Here is a 17718-nt window from a genome sequence, read left to right as displayed (position 1 = left end):
GGACGAGGATGGAAGGAAATGCATTTACACCCACCAGTGCCCAAATTTGGGAGCCTTCTAAGCAGCTTGGCCCCCGCCTCCCTAAACCCTTTGAGAGGCACCTTACCTGTTGGTAGAGAGATCCGGGCCTTGGCCAAGGAAGTGTTGCAGAGGCCCCTGGCATTAGCCCCCTCAATGTCCTGGATCCATGGCCTAAGCACCAAAGAGAGTTTGGGATAAGCCAGGAACACCCCGGTGAACCCACACCCCCCACCCTAGGTGCAGCACAGGCCCTCACGCAGCCCTGTAGGTACAGGCCTGGGCAAGGGCTCAGGGTCCAGGGACTGCCAGGCCCAGAGCAGGGGTAAAAGGCAGGTGGCTTTCCCACCCCCACAGGGGCTGAGCCAGCATCTCCGTCTACCCAGTATTTATTTCAAATAAAAGTTACTTTAATACTTCCTTGAATTACAACAGCACTACCAGCCTTTAGAAAAAGTCTGGAAGGACAGCTGGATCTATATGTATATAGCTGTCTTTTTTTAAAACACTGTACATGCACTGACTTGTTTAATAAAATGTAATAATGAAGAAAAGTGATTTTTTTAAGAAAAGTAATTCTTGATGCATTCAGAAAACCTGAAATACTCAACCAAGCACGAAGGCTAAAAACACTGCAAAAATGACCCATAATCTATCATCCGATGATCAGGACAGGGAGCATTTTTGGTGTGTCCCTCCAGGTGTACACATGTGTACTCCTATGTAGTTTTTTTAAAATGTAAAACTGGCACCAGGTATCCCCCTGTGTGAAGCAAGGACATGAGAAGTAGGGCAGATCCAATTTTTACTTAAAATATATGTATTTTTTTGTTTATTTTACGCATATCTAGAAAAATCTGGGAGGACATGTATCAAATTCTCACTGATTCTAGGTGGTGGGTGGTGGGATTAGGAGTAGTTATATTTTGATTGGGCTTATCTCTGTTTTCTAAGTTCTCTCTATATATGAACATCTTACAATCCAAACAAGTTACCTTGGAAACAATTTTTAATGGGTTTGTTAATGGACTCTTGCGTAGCCCTGGTTTTCTGTCACTTAAACACACATGCTAATCCGCATTCCCCTGCAAGGCTTTTTATAGCTGTGACATTTCGTACTTTTCCAAATCATGTCCCTGCTTTACAGGTGGTTGAGGCAAACAATTTTTGAGAGTCAGAAGGGTAGCTAATTAATAATTATGCTGACGGCAGATGCAAATGAAGCTGTATAATGATTTGGTAGAGGGCCTGGGGAGGGAGCTCTGAGGCCAAGTGCACAGAGGTGGACAGGGGGGAAGGGGCCTTCAGGAGCTCTCACCTGGAGGCTGCCTCACGGGGGTAGAGGCTGATGTGCCTGCAGCTGGAGCCGCTCCAAGCACAGTAGGGGTCCCGGGCAAGGAGGCAGTCCCCGCAGCTCCGGTACAGGCTGCAGTTGGCCACGGGCACCTGGACTACACCCGCATGTGAGGCAGCATACAGCAGGCCCTGCACAGACACGGGCATGAGGGGCAGATACAGGCAACCAGGGCCCCCACCCACAGCCACAGCTGGCTCTCGTGTCCACCAGAGCCACTCCCCAAAGGCCTTTCATGCTCTCAAGCACCCCACTTTCTGATAGCTCAGACTGTGAGCCTGGATCTCTCCACCCTACTGGGGCAAGGGAGAAAAAGCTGGTGGGGACCGCTTGTCGATAGGAGGGGCACCCCAAACACGCTGTCCAGACTCTTCTGCCCACTCACCCTGTCGGGGTCCAGGAGCAGGTTCTGCACGGGCTGTCCTGGTGAGAAAATCTGCAGCTCCTCAATGATGTGCACCTTGGGGCCCACGCTCACCGCCTTGTGCAGCCGGCCATCACCTGGAGCGAGGACAGTACTCAGGCCTGGACTAGAGCCCGCTGCCCATGACTCCACAGCTGTGCCCCCTGGACTCTGGGCCTGCCCTGCTGCAGGCACTCACCGGTGCCCAGGAAGAGGACGTCGTAGGTGTGGTGCAGGCCAGGGACGCGATGCACTGCCACGCGCTGGTAGCGGGCCTGTGGCTGCAGCAGCAACAGGCGACTCCGGACCTGGCTATCCATCAGGAAGTGGTCCTTGAGGAAGTTGAGCACACGGTCGGGGAGCTGCAGGATGAGTTGATCTTCTTCTCCCGGGCACTGTTGGTGATGCACTGAAGGAGGAGGTGGCGGTGTGAGGCGAGGCACACTCAGGGCAGGAAGTGGGCCCCGAGGATCCTGCCTGGGCTGTCTCTTGAGGGGACAGCAAGGTGTCTGCCCAGCCCTCAGAAGCCCCGGCACATCACTTGCAGGTATGCAGAGCCAAGGCGCTAATCTGGAGGTCACAGGGCAAAGCCCAGGGTGTGAGGCACCCAAGGGCTCCAGCTGGCAGGTTTCCCTGCCTTCCCTCCTCTCTGCCCCTCCCCCAGGCCTTGAGCAGCCAATCACGCTTCCTGCTCCTTTAGCATCCTTTCACTGGCCAGGTTTCCCAGAGGAGGGGGCAGAGGGTTCCTGCAATGAGTTCTCACACTGCCTGGGCTTCCTGATTCTCTCTGCCCAAGGGGTTCTCTGCCACAGCCCTAAGACTTTACATCCAGGACTAACTCTCAATTGATGAGGCACACGGGTTAGTGACAAACACTCCAGTGGAACAATGCTGAGATGTGCTCCACACAGCCTCCCAGGGCCCCAGGGGACTGAGTCCCAGGTGCCCACAGCAGTGAGGGCTCATGGACACCCTGTTTCTTGGCTTTGCTCCTTAAGTCTCACTTTCCTATTCCCTTGAGCTACGTCCTGGGATTGCCCCCATGTAAACTGCTGGCACCCACATCCTCTCTCAGGTCTGCCTTAGGAGAAGCCCATTAGGCTGGACGGAAAGAAGCAAGGCCTATTTCCCCATGGTCTGGCCATTCATCACTTAATAACTAAATAAGGAGCTCGTAGCTGACCAGGGGAGGCACAAGTGAAGAGACAGTTACAAAGGAGTGTGGTGAGCACCCTGACGGGGACACGCCCGCCCACCTGAGACAGGTGTGAAGGCACCCGACCTTCATGGTCACATCTAACCCAGAAGGACAAGCAGGCCTGGGCTTTTGTGCCCACTTTCAAGATGAGAAAACAGCCTTGGAGAAGCTGGGTAGTCACGGCCTGGGGTGGGGCCCCGTCCACCCAGCATCCCACCCTGGAGCAGGGAGCAGTCCTCACCGCGCCGGGCCGGGGCGTGGGCACCGGGTACGTCACAGTATACCACTGCTGCGTCTCACGGTTCACCTCTTTGTAGAGGCCGCTGAAGGCCCTATGAACGTCCTTCATGGTGAAGACACAGATGGCAGAGCCCTCTGTGGTCCCCCTGTGCCTACAAAAAAAAAATGGCCGGATTAACGCAGAAGCCCTCAGGCCCAAAGGCCGGCTCCCCGGCCTCAGTCCCAGCCACTCATCACCCTCCGTTCCCAGCTAGGTCCTGGGGGCCGTACCACTGAGAGGTGAAGACCCCATAGAAGAGGGTGTCACGCCAGTCCTCGGGGTTTGGGCTCAGCATGAAGACGTCTTGCAGCACGTTAAACGGGAAGCCATCGTCAGGCCGGGAGCACAGCAGCTGGGCCTTCAGGAAGGACGTCCAGCGCTGCTGCAGGATCCGCTCGCCACCTTTGTCGTCCTGGGGGAGAGACAGCGGGGTCTGGGCTTGGTGCTCCTCGTTGTCCCTCCCCAGAAGTGGCCGAGGCAAACACCAGGGCGGGTGGGAAAGCCGAAGGCAGGCCTGAGTTCCATTTAAAATCAAGAAGACTTGGAGGCACAACGTCTACGTCCCAAGACCAGGCTACGTAGACGAGACTGCTTTCCTTGCCGTGGAATCCCACCGAAAAAGGACAAGGAAGAGTCCACCGACAAGTATGGAAAGAGGTCATGACCCCTGTTGAAGAACTGCATGAGTTTAATTCTTGTTTCTAAATAGTCTCCTTATTATATACATATATGGAATAAAAGATTAGCAAGGGACCTTCCAAAACGCTAACAGTGATGACACCCTGTGGTGGGCGTGAGGACCGCAGTCAACACTCAGCTGCCGCCCACCACATGCCTAAAAGCTCTGTGGGAATTAATTTAATCCACGTGAAAATTCCGAGGCCAGCTTGGTTACGATTCTTATCGAACAGACCGGGGAGCCGTAGCTGAGAGGGTAAGGGACTTGCCCAAGATGACACTAGCAGCAGAGTTTGAACCCAGGCCTCCTGGCTCCAGGTCTGTACTCTTTATCATGATGCTATATTCACAGCCTCTTTATTCTGTGATATTGCGAGTACTTTTCTGTTCTGTATTTCATGTTTTAAATAAGAGAAGACAATAAGAGGTATTTTAATTTAAAAGGAGGGAGAGAAAAGCCGTCAGTTAAGCTGTTCCTCCCGGCCTTTCCTGATCTGGTCCCCGTGGACCTTTCTGGAGCCTGCTGGGGCTCACCTTGCAGATGCGGGCGATGCGGGACACGATGGTGTTGTCAAAGAACTCAAACTCCTGGCCAGTCTCGCTAAAGAAGAAGTAGATCTTGTCATCGTCCCCTTCCACGCTGCCCAGGCTCTCCGGAATGTAGGCTGAGGCCACAAATGCTGGGTCTGTGGGACCGGTGGGGAGTGCACAGTGAGCCCAGGGGTCCAGGACAGGCGAGACTCTGCTCTCAGGCCCTGCTGCGGGGGATCTCTCCCCTTCCCCCGGCTCCCAAGCCTGCCCGCTGGCCGGCGCTGAGAGGACTTCACCTTGTAGCCAGTTGAGGGAGCTCTCGGTCTTGGTGGGGCGGAGGGTTTGGCTCCGGGAGATGGCCGGGTCATTCCCCTGGAAGTTGCTGACTGTTCCAGTGTACAACTCGCCATCTGCCAAGAGAACATTCCCATGGGAACAGCCCCTCAGCACGGCCTCCTCCCTCTGCTCGGAGCCTGGAGTGACCCCAGCCCTGCCCACATCACTGGGGTACACAGAGGAGGGAGTGGGAACTAGGAGAAGCCAAACCCAAGGGCAGCCCAGGGTCATTCTGCACTGGGAGGCCCCCCCCCACACATGCCACCCCACCCCCTGCCACAGAGCCTCGAGGAGCCCACCCTGCCCCAAACACTCACCAACCACCAGGGCTGTGGACTTGAAATTGGGATCAAAGGGACAACGGCCCTTCCCATCTTCCAGGAGGATGCTTCCCGCCCTGTCTTGTGCCAGCGTGAAGTTCTCCACATTCTGCAGGGGAGCAGACGGGTGGGCTCAGGGGCGTGTCAGGGAATGAGTGGGCTCGGTAGGAAAGGAGGGGGATGCTGGAGAAGGCAACTCTGCGAGGTGGGGGAAGAGATCCCACGGCCCGTCCTCCCCACCCCAGGGCCCCGGGCACAGTGCCAACATCGTCTGGCAGCGACCTCTGCAGTGGGCACTAGTAGCCCCAGCTGGCAGAGGGGAGACGAGGCTTAGAAAGATGTGAGCCAGGAAGGGGTGGCAACACGACGCAAACCCGGTACGTCTGGCCAGGCCGGTGCCCCGACCCACGCCATCCTCGGCTAAGGCGTGCGCAGGGCTGAAACACAGGTGTGAGGGTGCTGAGGAGGGGCGTACAGATGGGCAGTCAGGGACCTACAGGCCTATGTCGTGAGTCCGCCAGGGCCATCACACGCAACTCTCCTTCAGGGCCCCTTCAGCCCACTGCTACCAAGGAGCCTCGCTGGGCCCTGGCCTGGCCTGCAGGGGTTGGCGCTGGACAACAGTTCCCTGGGGCAGAAAGAGGGGCCGTTTCCGGCGAGGAGGGGCACTCACCACGTAGGTGCACAGGGGGCTGAAGGCCCCAGTGCCACAGACGTACAGGTGGCTGCTGTTGAGAGGCAGGAGGATCTTGATGTAGTTTTGACAGTCACGCTGGGGAAGGAGGGAGGAGAATGTCAGATCCAAACCAGCCACTAGGGGGCACCACCAAGCTCTCCCCCAGACACAAGGCCAGTGCTGGGGGTGCGGCCTCAAGCCCCGGGAACACTGGAGAGAATCCAAAAGCAGGAGCCTCCAGGGATGGAACAGACTGAGGGCCACAAGTGTGTGCGTGTGCACTGGAGGATGGCCTTGGGGTTCAGCTAGTTCTGAGGTTGGCAAACTTTTCTTCAGTCTGGGGTGAGGCACAGAATCCCCCCTTGGCTGTCCTAGCCCCTAAGAGTCCTCTTCAGAACCTCAGTAGAAACCGCTGGTCAGTCCCAACCCCCTGGGGAGGAAGCCACAGCTCAGGTCAGGAGGATACACTCAGGCCTGAACCCCGGCCCCAGATGGACAACCTCCCAGCATCTAACGGCCCCTCTGACCCAGCTTCTGATCACTCCCAAACCTTTCTCCTCTGGGACCTTTCCCTTTTCTTAAGGACAATTCCATCTTCTTGGTTGCTGAGGCTCCAAACCCCGTAGTCAGCCTCGACTCCCTGCCTCTCACATCTCCCCATTTTTGCACCAGGAAATCCTGGTGGCCCCATCTTCTAAATACATCAGGAATCCGACCATTTCTCTCTCCCTTTATTTGTACCACCCTGGTCTCGGTCACCATCACCGCTCGTCCCTTGCTGGCCTCCTTCTTTCTGTCCCTGGGGGCCAGCGCCAGACCATGCCATCCCTCTGCTCGGCCCTCCAGTGGTTCCCCAAATGCCCCACTCACAGTGCAGTCCACAGCCTGCTCCTGCTCCGAGCACCCCATGGTCAACTCCCTCACTGCCTCCTCATCTTGGCTCAGACGTCGCTTTTTCTAGTGAAGTATAACCTGACTACCTTTTAAACTAACTAATTTTTGCCCACGGTTCTTTCTCCTTTTTCACAGGTCTATCTCCAGGGTCTAAAAAGCGCCCGGGCACAGAGCAAGTGCTGAATGAAAGTCGTCAGGCGCAGCCAAGACTTGAACCTCTGTCTTGACCCCAAGTCCGGTGCTCTTTTTTTCGCCTTAGCTGTTGCCTGCTGCACTGAGCACCAAGAGGCTTCTGAGAATGGTGGGGAGTCCCAGAGGAGAACCCCAGGCTGAATCTGAACTCCTCACAACCAATGGTCTGGCTAAAACCACACCAGGATGTCAGACCTGCCACATCAGGCACCTTCTGCAGATGGATATAACTCCTGCCCTCACCCAATCACTGCTCCTACTGGAAGCTGATATTTATGTGGCACTTATTTATGTGGCACAGGGGCCTTATGCCTATTAGTAACTTGAATCCTCACTCATGTTAAGTCCAGTGAGACAGGCATCATTATCCACATTTTACAGGTGGGGACGCCAAGGCTCAGAAGATGCAAATTTACTTTTTAAGGCTGCGATTCAAATCCAGGTCTGGCCATCTCAGAGGCGTATGCCCAGTCCATCACCAGTGGCTGCATCTGCTCCCACTCCTACCTCCGCCCTGGGTCCAGCCCGGTCTGTCATCCTCCATCCCGCCTGTAGCCCAGGCCGCGTTCAGGCGCTAGCTCACCTGTGGGTCCTTGCCCTTGAAGCTGCACTGCTGCTTCCTCTCGGCATCTGCGCTCCACAGCAGCTGGGGCACGACAGAGAGCAGGTAAGTGTGCACGTGGAAACGGAGGGTACGCCTCCCCGCTCCTCTCCCCTCCCCGTCTGCATCATCCTTGAACCCAGAAGGTCAGTCTTCCCGTCCACCTTCCCCTCTGCCGTCCTCTGCCCAGCCCCGTCGGCCCCGGGCATCGTCTCTCACCTCCTGGTACTCCCCGCCTGGCAGGAAGCTGACGCTGCTGTTGAGTGCGAAGAGGGCCTCTCGGGCGCCCACGTACAGGGTCTTGCCGTCCCTGCTCAGCAGAAGGGCGGTGTAGTTGGAGATGTTTCCAGCTTGGAAGCTGAGGAACGGCCGCTTTTCAGAGCCTGGGGAGGGGAAGATGGCCGTTACCTGGGGGTCACTCTTCCCATGAAATGGACCAATCAGAGTGAAGATAGGTTAGCAAGCTGGTGGGGAGCAAGGGGCAGGGGACAAAGGGGTCAGGCTTAAAGGAGAGCAGCATTCCCGGACTCGTAAACATTCTGCGAGAAACAAATACACAAAGGGGAATGGAAGAGAACTTTAATTACAGCAATTAAAGTTCTAAATGTCCAACCACAGGGGGCTGGGTGAAAATAAATCCTAATACTTCATTCGATGGAACACTAGCAGCTGGTAAAAATGATGCTGTAATAGAAACTCCAGAAAAACAAGCAAATAAAGTTATATAACAAGGCATGGTCAAAATATAAAGCGAACTAGAATAGAAAGAGATGGTTTTTGAGCACAGAACAAAATATAAGAAAGAAAAGGACATTTAACACTCTCCTTTGAGTGGCATCAGACCCGAAGAGAAGGACTTGTAGGCACGGCCCACCCCTCGGCCCTGCAGTGAACACGATTTGCATCCGCACAGAAACGCAGACCCTGGTCTCCAATTCCCGGCACCACCCCACAGTCACGAGTGGAAGATTTACGATTATTCAACAGGATGTTCATGTTATCAGCCTTGACCTCAGCAACTGGACCGCACAACAGACAGGCACTGTGATGGCGGGAGCAAGGGCACTTAGAAGTGTGCAGTCTCTATGTCGTCCTCTGAGAGCAAAGAGGGCCACAAAATGCTGTCCACGTGAAGGGAACAAGAAACCGAGGTGGAGGCATATTATTTTAAATTGCAAAGGCAGCCAAATATAGTCGCAGAAAATGTCCGGGGGAGGTGGGCAAGGGTGGTGTAACTGATAGAAAGCCTTATTTTTCTCAGCAGCAAATCAGTGCGTCAGATAAGATCAACAGAGGTACAAGCATTTTACTTAAATCTACATTGGGAACCACTGGATAACAAGAGGCTTAATGATTAAGAGTTGCCCCTTTAACCACGTCTGGGCTGGGGAAGACTGAGGAAGCTGTTTCTTTTCACAATAAATCCTACACTTAAACAAAATTATGTGCATGTATCCTCGATACAAGTTTTAAATGTGTTTCATTGTTACAGAATACATAATAACAAGGAACGATTCTAATGACCTAACACTGAGTGAAGCGGAGGTTATAAACTACTATGCATACATAGTCTACTTTTTTGTAGGAAAAGTACAAACACAGAAAAAAAATCCAGAAGAATGAATCACAAAATGCTGAAAAGTGGTAACCTTCATGGGATTCCGGGGAATTTTTTTTGCTTTTCACTTGTTATCATTTTTGGAGTCGACAGGTTATACTTGCGTAATGTGAAAGAAACAAATTATAAAAAGAAAACCGAAATGCGCACACACACACATCTATCCACCAGGGTACCGTTCGTGCTCTGAGTGACGAATGAATTTGGAGAGAAATTATTTTAAAAATTCTAAGCAGCTGATATGAAAAGAAAAACAAGCACAAAGCAGCCACCGTGCCCAACCTCAGGCGTCTCCTCACTGACCAGTGGATTATGACCAGACAAACAAATACAGTTTCATGAAGCAGAGGAAGCAAAAAGTACCACATGCCGACAAAGAGGTTGTGAAGATGACTTTGTGTGTGTTTACATAGCGAGTGATTTTACGTACCCCCAGCCTGGTTCCACAGGGGTGAGAAAATATAAAAAAAAAAAGGAGGTAGTGAAATATAAACACTAAAATTAAGAGCAGAGAAAAAAACCAATCTGAAGAAGACATCAAAACCAGAAAGGAAGGACGGGTTCCCAAAAGCAGGTCATAGGCCCCACATAGCTCCTGGAATTGGGCTGAACATTTAGTGCTGAGCCTCCCAGCGGCCGAGGAGAAAAGGGAAATGAAGTTGCCTTATCCTCACTGTCCAAGAGGAAGAACGCATCCCTCCCTCCCAGAGTTGCCTCCCTCCCAGAACCAGAGTTGAAACCGGGTTGCACTGGGAACTCACAGGGGAGAGTCCGGCTCAATGTCCAGACCCCGAAGTCTGCTGCTGAAACCACATAGGGCAGCTGTGGTGGGAGACGTTAAGGCCTCTCTTTAAACTAGTAAGTCCAGAATCACACCAGACTCTAGGTTTTTTGTCTCAAATTCCCAACTCTTCACCACTTCCTGTGAGCACTCTACATCCTGGGAGGCCCAAGGAAAGTTTCCAGCACTAACCTCCTACTTTTCCCAGATGGAAAATGCCCCAACACACTGGGCTCCAATTATGTTGCTTGTGTTTTGTGCCAATGAGCCAATGAGCCTTCTGGAACAAGTGGCCTGACCCTTCTGTGCTCTCTTCCTGGGAGGAACCACCAGCCTCCCGTTGGCCATCACAGGTCCGCTCCAGGAAGGTGCCGTGCTAAATAAACTCCTTGTAGATACTAACTCCCTGCGTGCCCACAACAACCCTAGGAGGTACGGACTGTTGTGACCCCCACTTTACAAATGAAGAAAATCAAAGCTCAGAGAGATTCAGCGATTTACACAAAGCCACACAGCAAAAAAGAGGCTGCAGTGTAAGGTCGGCTTAGAAGGGCACGGTAGGCAAACTGTGGGATGCAGCAAAATCACCCAGAAGATCTGAACTCCATGTCCTGCCTGATTCTGATGCCACTGACCTGGGCCGGGGCCGGGGAACATGCAATCTTACGAGCTCCCACGTGATTCTGGACTGAAAGGTCCAAGGACCACACTTTGAGGCGTGCCAAGCAGGTCTTCCGCAGCACAGTGTACACATCGTGTCGCTCAGCTTTAGCTTCCTCATACGTATCATGGGGATAATGAGAAAAACGTAAAACTCACGGCGGTGTCCTGAGAAGTCAGTGAGGCTAGGGCAAGTGGCTGTTGCGGTCCCTCCCTACCTTTTGCACCCCTCTAGTTTTCTGAAAACAAGGGTTATCCCGAATCTGCCAATGCTTATCTGCCCGCAGGGCGGAGACTTCAGTCTGGGCAGGAGGCTACTCTTGGAATCTGTCCAGATACAGAAATGGCAAAGATCAGAGATAAAAGCTGAGGTCCAGGTGGCAGCTGGACCACACTTGGGCCGGGGAGGGGGTGGTCACCTGCCAAGGGTGACACAGGCAGAGCACAGCCCGGCTGTAGGGGCAGCCGGGGTGCCAGCTGCCCATCCGCAAGTCCAGCCCTCCACACAGGCCAGCTGCTCAAGAGTGCCCGCACCTGGGAGGTGGCAGGAATGCCTCAGAGAAGTGGGTAAGGGGCCCCTCACACGCCTTCCCACGCTGGGGATGCTCCTTCTGAGTCCCCCTGCCCCGGGCCGCTCAGACGCGAAGCCATGGTACCCTGAAGGCCCTGCCTCCCGATCCCTCCTGCCCTACGGACTTTACTGGGCTCGTCGGTGGGGCTGGCTTCCCAACTGGGAGTCTCCACCAGACAGATGAGGATCGCAGAGGCACAGACCTGGGTCCAAATGCGGCCTCTGTCACTTACGAGCCTTTTGCCACCAGAGCAAGCCATTTAACATCTTAGAGCCTCACTTTCCTTATCTGTAAAGTGGGGATAATGACACCTTGCCTCATGGAGTTGTTATGTGAAGAAATGCGATTATGCATGTAAATAATAATATGCATAATGAGCCACGTTTACCGAGAGCTTCCTCAAAACAACTGTGGGCACATTAACCCAGTGTTGGCACGGTGTCTGGCACACGACCAGCCCTCGAGTGGATCAAAAACAAAAGCCCAAAGCCCTGCAGGAAAATCCAGCCCAGCAAGAGCGGCCAAGGAGCAGGGCGGCTGCGAGGAGCTGCCTCTCCCTCGTCCTCACGGTGAGAGCATTCGTGCCAGAGACCTGACCGAGGCCCGCACCCGGCCACACGAGGGTCGCAAGGCCAATCAGAGAGCTTCGGCTCAGAAACGGGACGCTGGCACAGGCACGTGGCGGGCAGTGCTCTGAGTGGTGTTCCCACCTCAGCGCCCAGTGCCTGGCGTCGCCTCCGGGGTCACAGCACCGATGTCTGTGCAGGCCCTGCCTGAGCTTGCCTCTGTGTGTGTGTGTATGTGTGTGTGTGTGCGCGTGCGTGTGCGTGCGTGTGTACGCCCCACCACAGGACTTGTCCATCCTGGTGTGTTCCCTCCAGGGTTCTGTTTGTGTACAGGTGACAGGGACGGGTGTTTGTGCACTCGGCTCGCTGGCACGCCTCGGGGCCGGTCTTAGCATCGACACTGCTCTCTGTGGTCTCCGCCATCCTCCACATCCTGGGTTAGTCCACTACGGAGGGAGCTGGGCCCGAGGCTGTGGCCAGTTTTCCCAGGCGCGATGAAACCTTTCAGCCGCCCTGGGCAAGCCTGAGCTGGTGACTTGTCCAGGGCTCCAAGGCCAGACGGTGGGGCTAGCCTGGGGCTCCTCCTGCAGGTACCGTGGGGTGGAGCGTGTCAGAGCCACCTGCATGGCCCCACTCCCCCAACCCAGGGCTTGGGCCATCAGCAGGAAGTGATATGGGAGCAACTCTACCCCAGACTCATCTACAGTTTCTCACTTTCCCTGTGACTCAGCCGGAAGCTTGGCGCTCTCTAGGGTGAGACGGGAATAGGGCTCAGCACCGTCCCCACCCCGGGCAGTCCCCACCCCGGCCAGGCCATCCAACGAGCTGTGGCAGGGCCATGACTCAGAGCCCCACCCCACCTTTCTCTCCTTGGTGGCTCCTGGCACCGCAGCTGACCTGGCCCTAACATCCCGCCCTCCACAGGCCCCAGCTTCCCTGGGGAGTCAGAGCCAGGACAGTGCTCCCAGGAGAGGCAGCCCGCTACCCTGCAGCTGGGATCACGAAGTTCCAGAGAGGGTCTGAGTTCGAGACAGCCCCTGAGGGCCTCCCGGAGGCTCAGCAGGAGCACCTCTTCCCAGGGGGTCACACTGGACCCTTGGGCTCACTTGTGTCAACAGGAGCAGCACCTCCAAGGCAGGAGTGCTGACTCAGTGACTGACTAGAGCAGCCAGTGACCTCACACGTCCTTCCTGCACACCGCCCAAGTGCTAGGCAGGGCAGCCTGATAGGACAGTAGTGGCAGGCCACACTCTGCCGTCACCAAGCCAGGACAGAGTCCCTGACAGGGAAGGTTCACTCTGGGCAGGAAAGAAGGGCTATGTGCCAAAAGTCTTCCCCAGGGACCGAGGTAATGACCAAGAAAGGGTCAGGAAGGCGAAGGGGGCCAGCCTCAAAGCACCCGGTGCTGCCGGGCAGGCATGCCAAGTGCCCTGCTGTTGCCTGAGTGAGCAGGCCAGAGCTCCTGCCAGCATCACCAGGTGGCCCTCAGCCCCTCACAGACTCCTCTGTGCCCATCTGGCCAGCAGAGCCCTTACCTAGGACCTGTCACAAGCTGCCATCACCCTGGGAGGCTGACCTCTACCTCCCCCACCCAGGACCAAGGTCAGATCCTCGGCCTCTGCTGGGGGCCGGCTGTTCCTTAGCAACCTGTCTCACCTGAGGCCTCTGCCCCAGGGTCCATCTGCTTCCTCCTCCAGATGTCTCCCCTGTTTTTAAGAAAACCGGGGCCACTGGGCATAAACGCCCTTAACTTTCCACTGCCGCCCATCTCCTCAGAGACAGTCCTGCATCATTAACCGCAACATGTATCCTAGAAATGTGTGTACCTCCCTCCTCCCCTTTCCCAGCCAAAACCCTGAAGAGAAGAGCCACCCAATGGCAGGTCCCTTCCTCACCGCCCCCTCGCTGCTCGGCTGGGATTCAGGCCTTGACCAGCCCGACGCTCGCCAGAGCCCAGGCACCGCCTCACCGCAAGACTCCAGCCTTGCGGAGGTCCCCTGTCCTTTATGGGTGTGCCGCCCCAGCGTTAAGGGTCACTGCACGTCTCCCACACACTCCTTCTGGGCCTCCGTCCCTCCGTAGCGCTTACTAAGCACTTTAGATGATAAACGCCTGTAATCCTGGCGAGGATGTTGGACCGCGGGCATTACCACCTGCATTTTTCAGGTGAGAGGGCCGAGGCACAAGTGAGGTAACTCGTGTGGCTGCCCATCTGGGAAGAGTGGTGGGGGCCGGGATTCGAACCTGGCTGCCTGCTACAGGGTCCGCGTCATAAGCACCCTTCGGCTTCTCCAGGGTTTGCTCATAAACGTTCTTGCTCCCTGGAGCCTGTGCTTGGCCTTTGGGTCACACACCCATGCCCAGCACTTCAATGACCCGGAAGCTGGCAACCCCCAAATCTCTTCATCCCGTGCAGATGTTCCTCCGACAGGCCAGGCCGCGCTGTGCAGGCCCCTCCCGCTCTGTCCCCTTCCCAGGCCCCCTCTTCAGTCTGGGATCTCTTGCCTCTGTGGCACTGCTCCCCTGGCTGCGAACCTGAGGACGTCCAATCCATAATCAAATCCTGACAATTTTTCCTCCTCAATATTTTCCAAATTTATTTCCCTTCCTACCCCCACTACCCCATCCTGAACCAGGCCAGTGGCCTCCCGCCTGGGCTGCTGCAGTAGCCCCCGTCCCAGGTGGCCTTGCCCCAGGCCCAGCTGCTATGCTGCGGCCAGAGAGCTCCGTGAGAACTCTCACTGTCCCGTGTCAAACCCTCAATTGTGCCCCACTGTCCAAGCCCCTATCTTGCCAGCCACATCCCTCAGTTTAACAGAGTGACATCAAACTGCAACTCGAGGTCCTATTTCTCCTCCTGGGCTTTGCTCGGGCAGTCCCCCCCACCCAGAAAGCCCTTCCATTGGACTAACTCCTACTCATCCTTAGAGATGCAGCTCAGTTTCACCTCCTCCAGGAGGCCTTCCTGAATCCCCAGCTGGGCGAGGGCCCCGTCTTTGTGCACCCATAATTTCCTGTCCACACCTCTCAGATGCACTGACCACACTGTTTTATGATGATGGGTTTTCTGTCTCTTCCACCAAGCTAAGAGCACACTGAGGATCATCTGTCTTATTCATATTTGCATCACGTGGCCAGTGAGTGCCAAGGAGTCATTCAATAAACATCTGTTTATTGATGTTTATGAATGACTGACAGAGCTCTAAGTCCCAACTTGGGGTGCTTCAGCCCAGGGAGGGCCCCCAGATTCAAATGGGGCAGTCTGGAGGCCCTGAAGCCTCACGTTCACATCACCCCTACTCTGGCCCCTCCCCAAAACACTGACCAGCTGTGCAACCCTGGACAAGGCACCTGCTGTCTCTGAGAGGAAGCCCTCGCGGGATTGCTGGGAAGACCAGACAAATGCAGCACACGACAGTGCCGAGCCCTGCTCCCAGGTTCCGGGGTCACCGACAACCAGTACCGGCCCTACCCATGCCCCACGCTGCCTTCCTTCTCCCAGCTTTTGTAAACCCAGCTCCCTGGCCACCTCACGAGGCTGCGTGTGCAGGGGTTGGCAGGCAAGGGCAGGGGGCAGGGGCAGCTGCCTGGATGCCAGAGCCTCTCTGAGGAGGTGGCCGCCGCTTAGGCCTGGACACTGGCCGCTAAATGGAATGGGGCCTGGCCTCGCCAGATCTTAGGAAGCGCTAAAAACCTGGATTTCTATATAAATTTCCTGAGTTTTCAATATCGGCGACTGATTAAGATTTTTCTAAAATATTTGGAGGCCAAACAAAATATATCTCCAGCTAGCTGGCTCTGGCCCGCTGCCCCCAGTATGCAAACCACTGTCTGAGTCATTTGCTCCCAGCCCAGGCACCACGTTCATGCCAAGGCTGTTGGGTTGGCCGAATTTCCAACCATGGCAGTGCCATCAGGGGCCTCAGCTGGATCCTTGTCCTGTCCAGAGAGTGACCTCAACAGATTTCTTTACCAGATAGAAATGCATAACCCATCAATTATCCAAGGGCTGGGCTGGGTCATTTTGCTGTTTTTGTACATTTCACAGGTGACGCAGGAGGCAGCTGTTCCGATAAAAAGAATATGGGTCCTGCCCCAGATGGCCGTGGCTCAAGGCTTGGGCCCTGACCTTTCTAGCTGTGTGACCCTGCCATGTGAGCTGGCTTCTCCAAGCCTCAGTTCCCTCATCTGTGTGGGATGGAGCAATACCACATCCCAGGGTCACGCCTGGCACGCGGTGGGCCCTGCATCCTGTCAGCATCTCTCTCAGAGAACAGGCAAGGGGAGGCCAAAAAAAGAGGGAGCAAATTGGTTCATTTGGCTCCTCTTTAGGAATTCTGATAAAATGAGAGATTTCTGTCGACTGTCTCCACGAAAAAACCCTCGCCACAGGCCCGCCACCTCTCTGAACCGCATTACGCTGTCAGGATGGGCTTCTCAGAGGACCCACAGAGGTCTCCTGGAAAACAGACTAGGCTATAGGCTTGAGAAGTAACGCTATGGGACCACGACAAAATACTTCTCCTCTCTGAGCCTCAGCTATCTGATCTGTAAAATGGGGCTAATCCCACCTAATGCCGGTGGAAAGAAGACAACTAAAGCCTGGTATCCCCAGCTGCTCTACATCTGTTTCTCCCTCCTGCAAGGCACTGAATGCTGGAACAGAAACACGAGGACACAACCTGTGTCGCCTAAGTGCTGGAGGGCTGTCTCCTGCCTTGTAGTGGAGAGGGTCACATAGGAGTAGTGGCTAAAGAGTGACCAGGAAGATGGCACAGGACTCAGAGCAGAAGAAAGGCTTGCAGCCTTGGGAATGACAGGGGATGGAGAGGGGTCCTTATGGGACCTTGGGTATGTGTCCTAAGACAGCTACCTCTATGTAAGCCATGCTCCATCCTGGACACAAGGGAGCACTGCCAGGACAGGCGATCATACTGCCCGGAGGAAGGGCAGGGAGGGCTAGCAAGGGAGGGCAGCTGGAGCTGCTGAGGGCAGGATGGCCTGGACCGCGGCAGTCTCATATTTTGGGCACCGATCCTGAACATCCGTGAGAACGGGAGGGGGCCCACAGGCTCTAAGAAGGGGACATGGGAAGGAGTGAGTGACAACACGACCCGAGTCCAGCCCCCACGCCACCCTCTGCCTCTCTAAAGGGTAAACAAGCAGGTACACCTCGGTGTGCCCCCAAGGCTGTGCAAGCGCAGAGCTTTGCTGAACTGGCACCCAGGCACCCAGGTGAGCTACGCAGAGGGCCCAGTGGAGCCAGCGAGGGGCAGGGGAGAGGGAGGTTCAGTCCAGCCCCAGGGAGAGGAGGTTCTTGGGGCAATGGAGGACTTTGAAAGAGCTGAACCAGGAGCACTTGGAAAGTGGGCTGAATGAAACAGGACCCCTGGGGATAACCTCCCGCATGGCAGGGATGGGGTCTGGACCACTTCCTTCCCTGGCCTGGCGCTCAATCCCTGTCTACCAAATCGATGCACATAACTTCACCGGGCTAGGCAGGAAGGGCATCTCCAACACAGACGGCAGAAGCCGCTACCTTTTACTGGGGATGCCACACGTGCCAGGCGGTGTGCCAAGCACTTCGCACATCATCCTCTCAGCACCCTGTGAGGTGGGTCCTGCTACTATTCCCATCTCGCCAGTGTGAAAACGGGTCTGGAGGAGGCGAGTGGTGCGGTTAGGAAGAAAGGCAAGCTAGTCATCAACGCCGGGCCATTAGCAAGCACAGTGACAGCTCTGTCCGAGCGGCTCTGAGGGGCCACGCTAAAGCCAGCCCACGGGTCAGAGGACAAGCAGCTGATCTGTGCCCCATTCTCTCAGCTCAGTGGGGTTTTGTTGACTGCAGGGTGCAGGCCTGAGGGTTTGGAAACACTGCGTCCAGAGCTTTCCGGCCAGGCACGTCCAGGGCAGAGGGGATTAACAACTCCTTTTAATTGCCCAAATAAGGGGACCCAGCAAGACGTTTATAGGAGCAGGTTTTTGTCCCTTCCTACACGGCCTGGCCGGGCGGCACCGGACCCCACGGCCCACATGCCAG

The 17718-nt window shown here is 55.4% G+C and overlaps 1 protein-coding gene across 1 annotated transcript in view; it reads right to left on the bottom strand.

Annotated features, from left to right (window-relative positions):
• The window catches only part of SEMA4B (semaphorin 4B), a 32295-nt gene that overhangs the window by 1144 nt on the left and 13433 nt on the right, over positions 1 to 17718 (bottom strand). The window contains 13 exon segments of the mRNA XM_039858175.1: positions 107 to 192; positions 1337 to 1503; positions 1758 to 1873; positions 1975 to 2145; positions 2148 to 2184; positions 3215 to 3365; positions 3484 to 3665; positions 4466 to 4617; positions 4759 to 4872; positions 5116 to 5227; positions 5792 to 5890; positions 7464 to 7526; positions 7701 to 7864. Coding sequence (XP_039714109.1) covers positions 107 to 192; positions 1337 to 1503; positions 1758 to 1873; positions 1975 to 2145; positions 2148 to 2184; positions 3215 to 3365; positions 3484 to 3665; positions 4466 to 4617; positions 4759 to 4872; positions 5116 to 5227; positions 5792 to 5890; positions 7464 to 7526; positions 7701 to 7864 — 1614 coding nt within the window.

This window comes from Pteropus medius, unplaced genomic scaffold (genome assembly GCF_902729225.1).
Source record: "Pteropus medius unplaced genomic scaffold, Ma_sr-lr_union100, whole genome shotgun sequence".
In the NCBI taxonomy this organism is placed as follows: domain Eukaryota; kingdom Metazoa; phylum Chordata; class Mammalia; order Chiroptera; family Pteropodidae; genus Pteropus; species Pteropus medius.
This window is presented reverse-complemented; position numbering and strand designations above follow the sequence as displayed.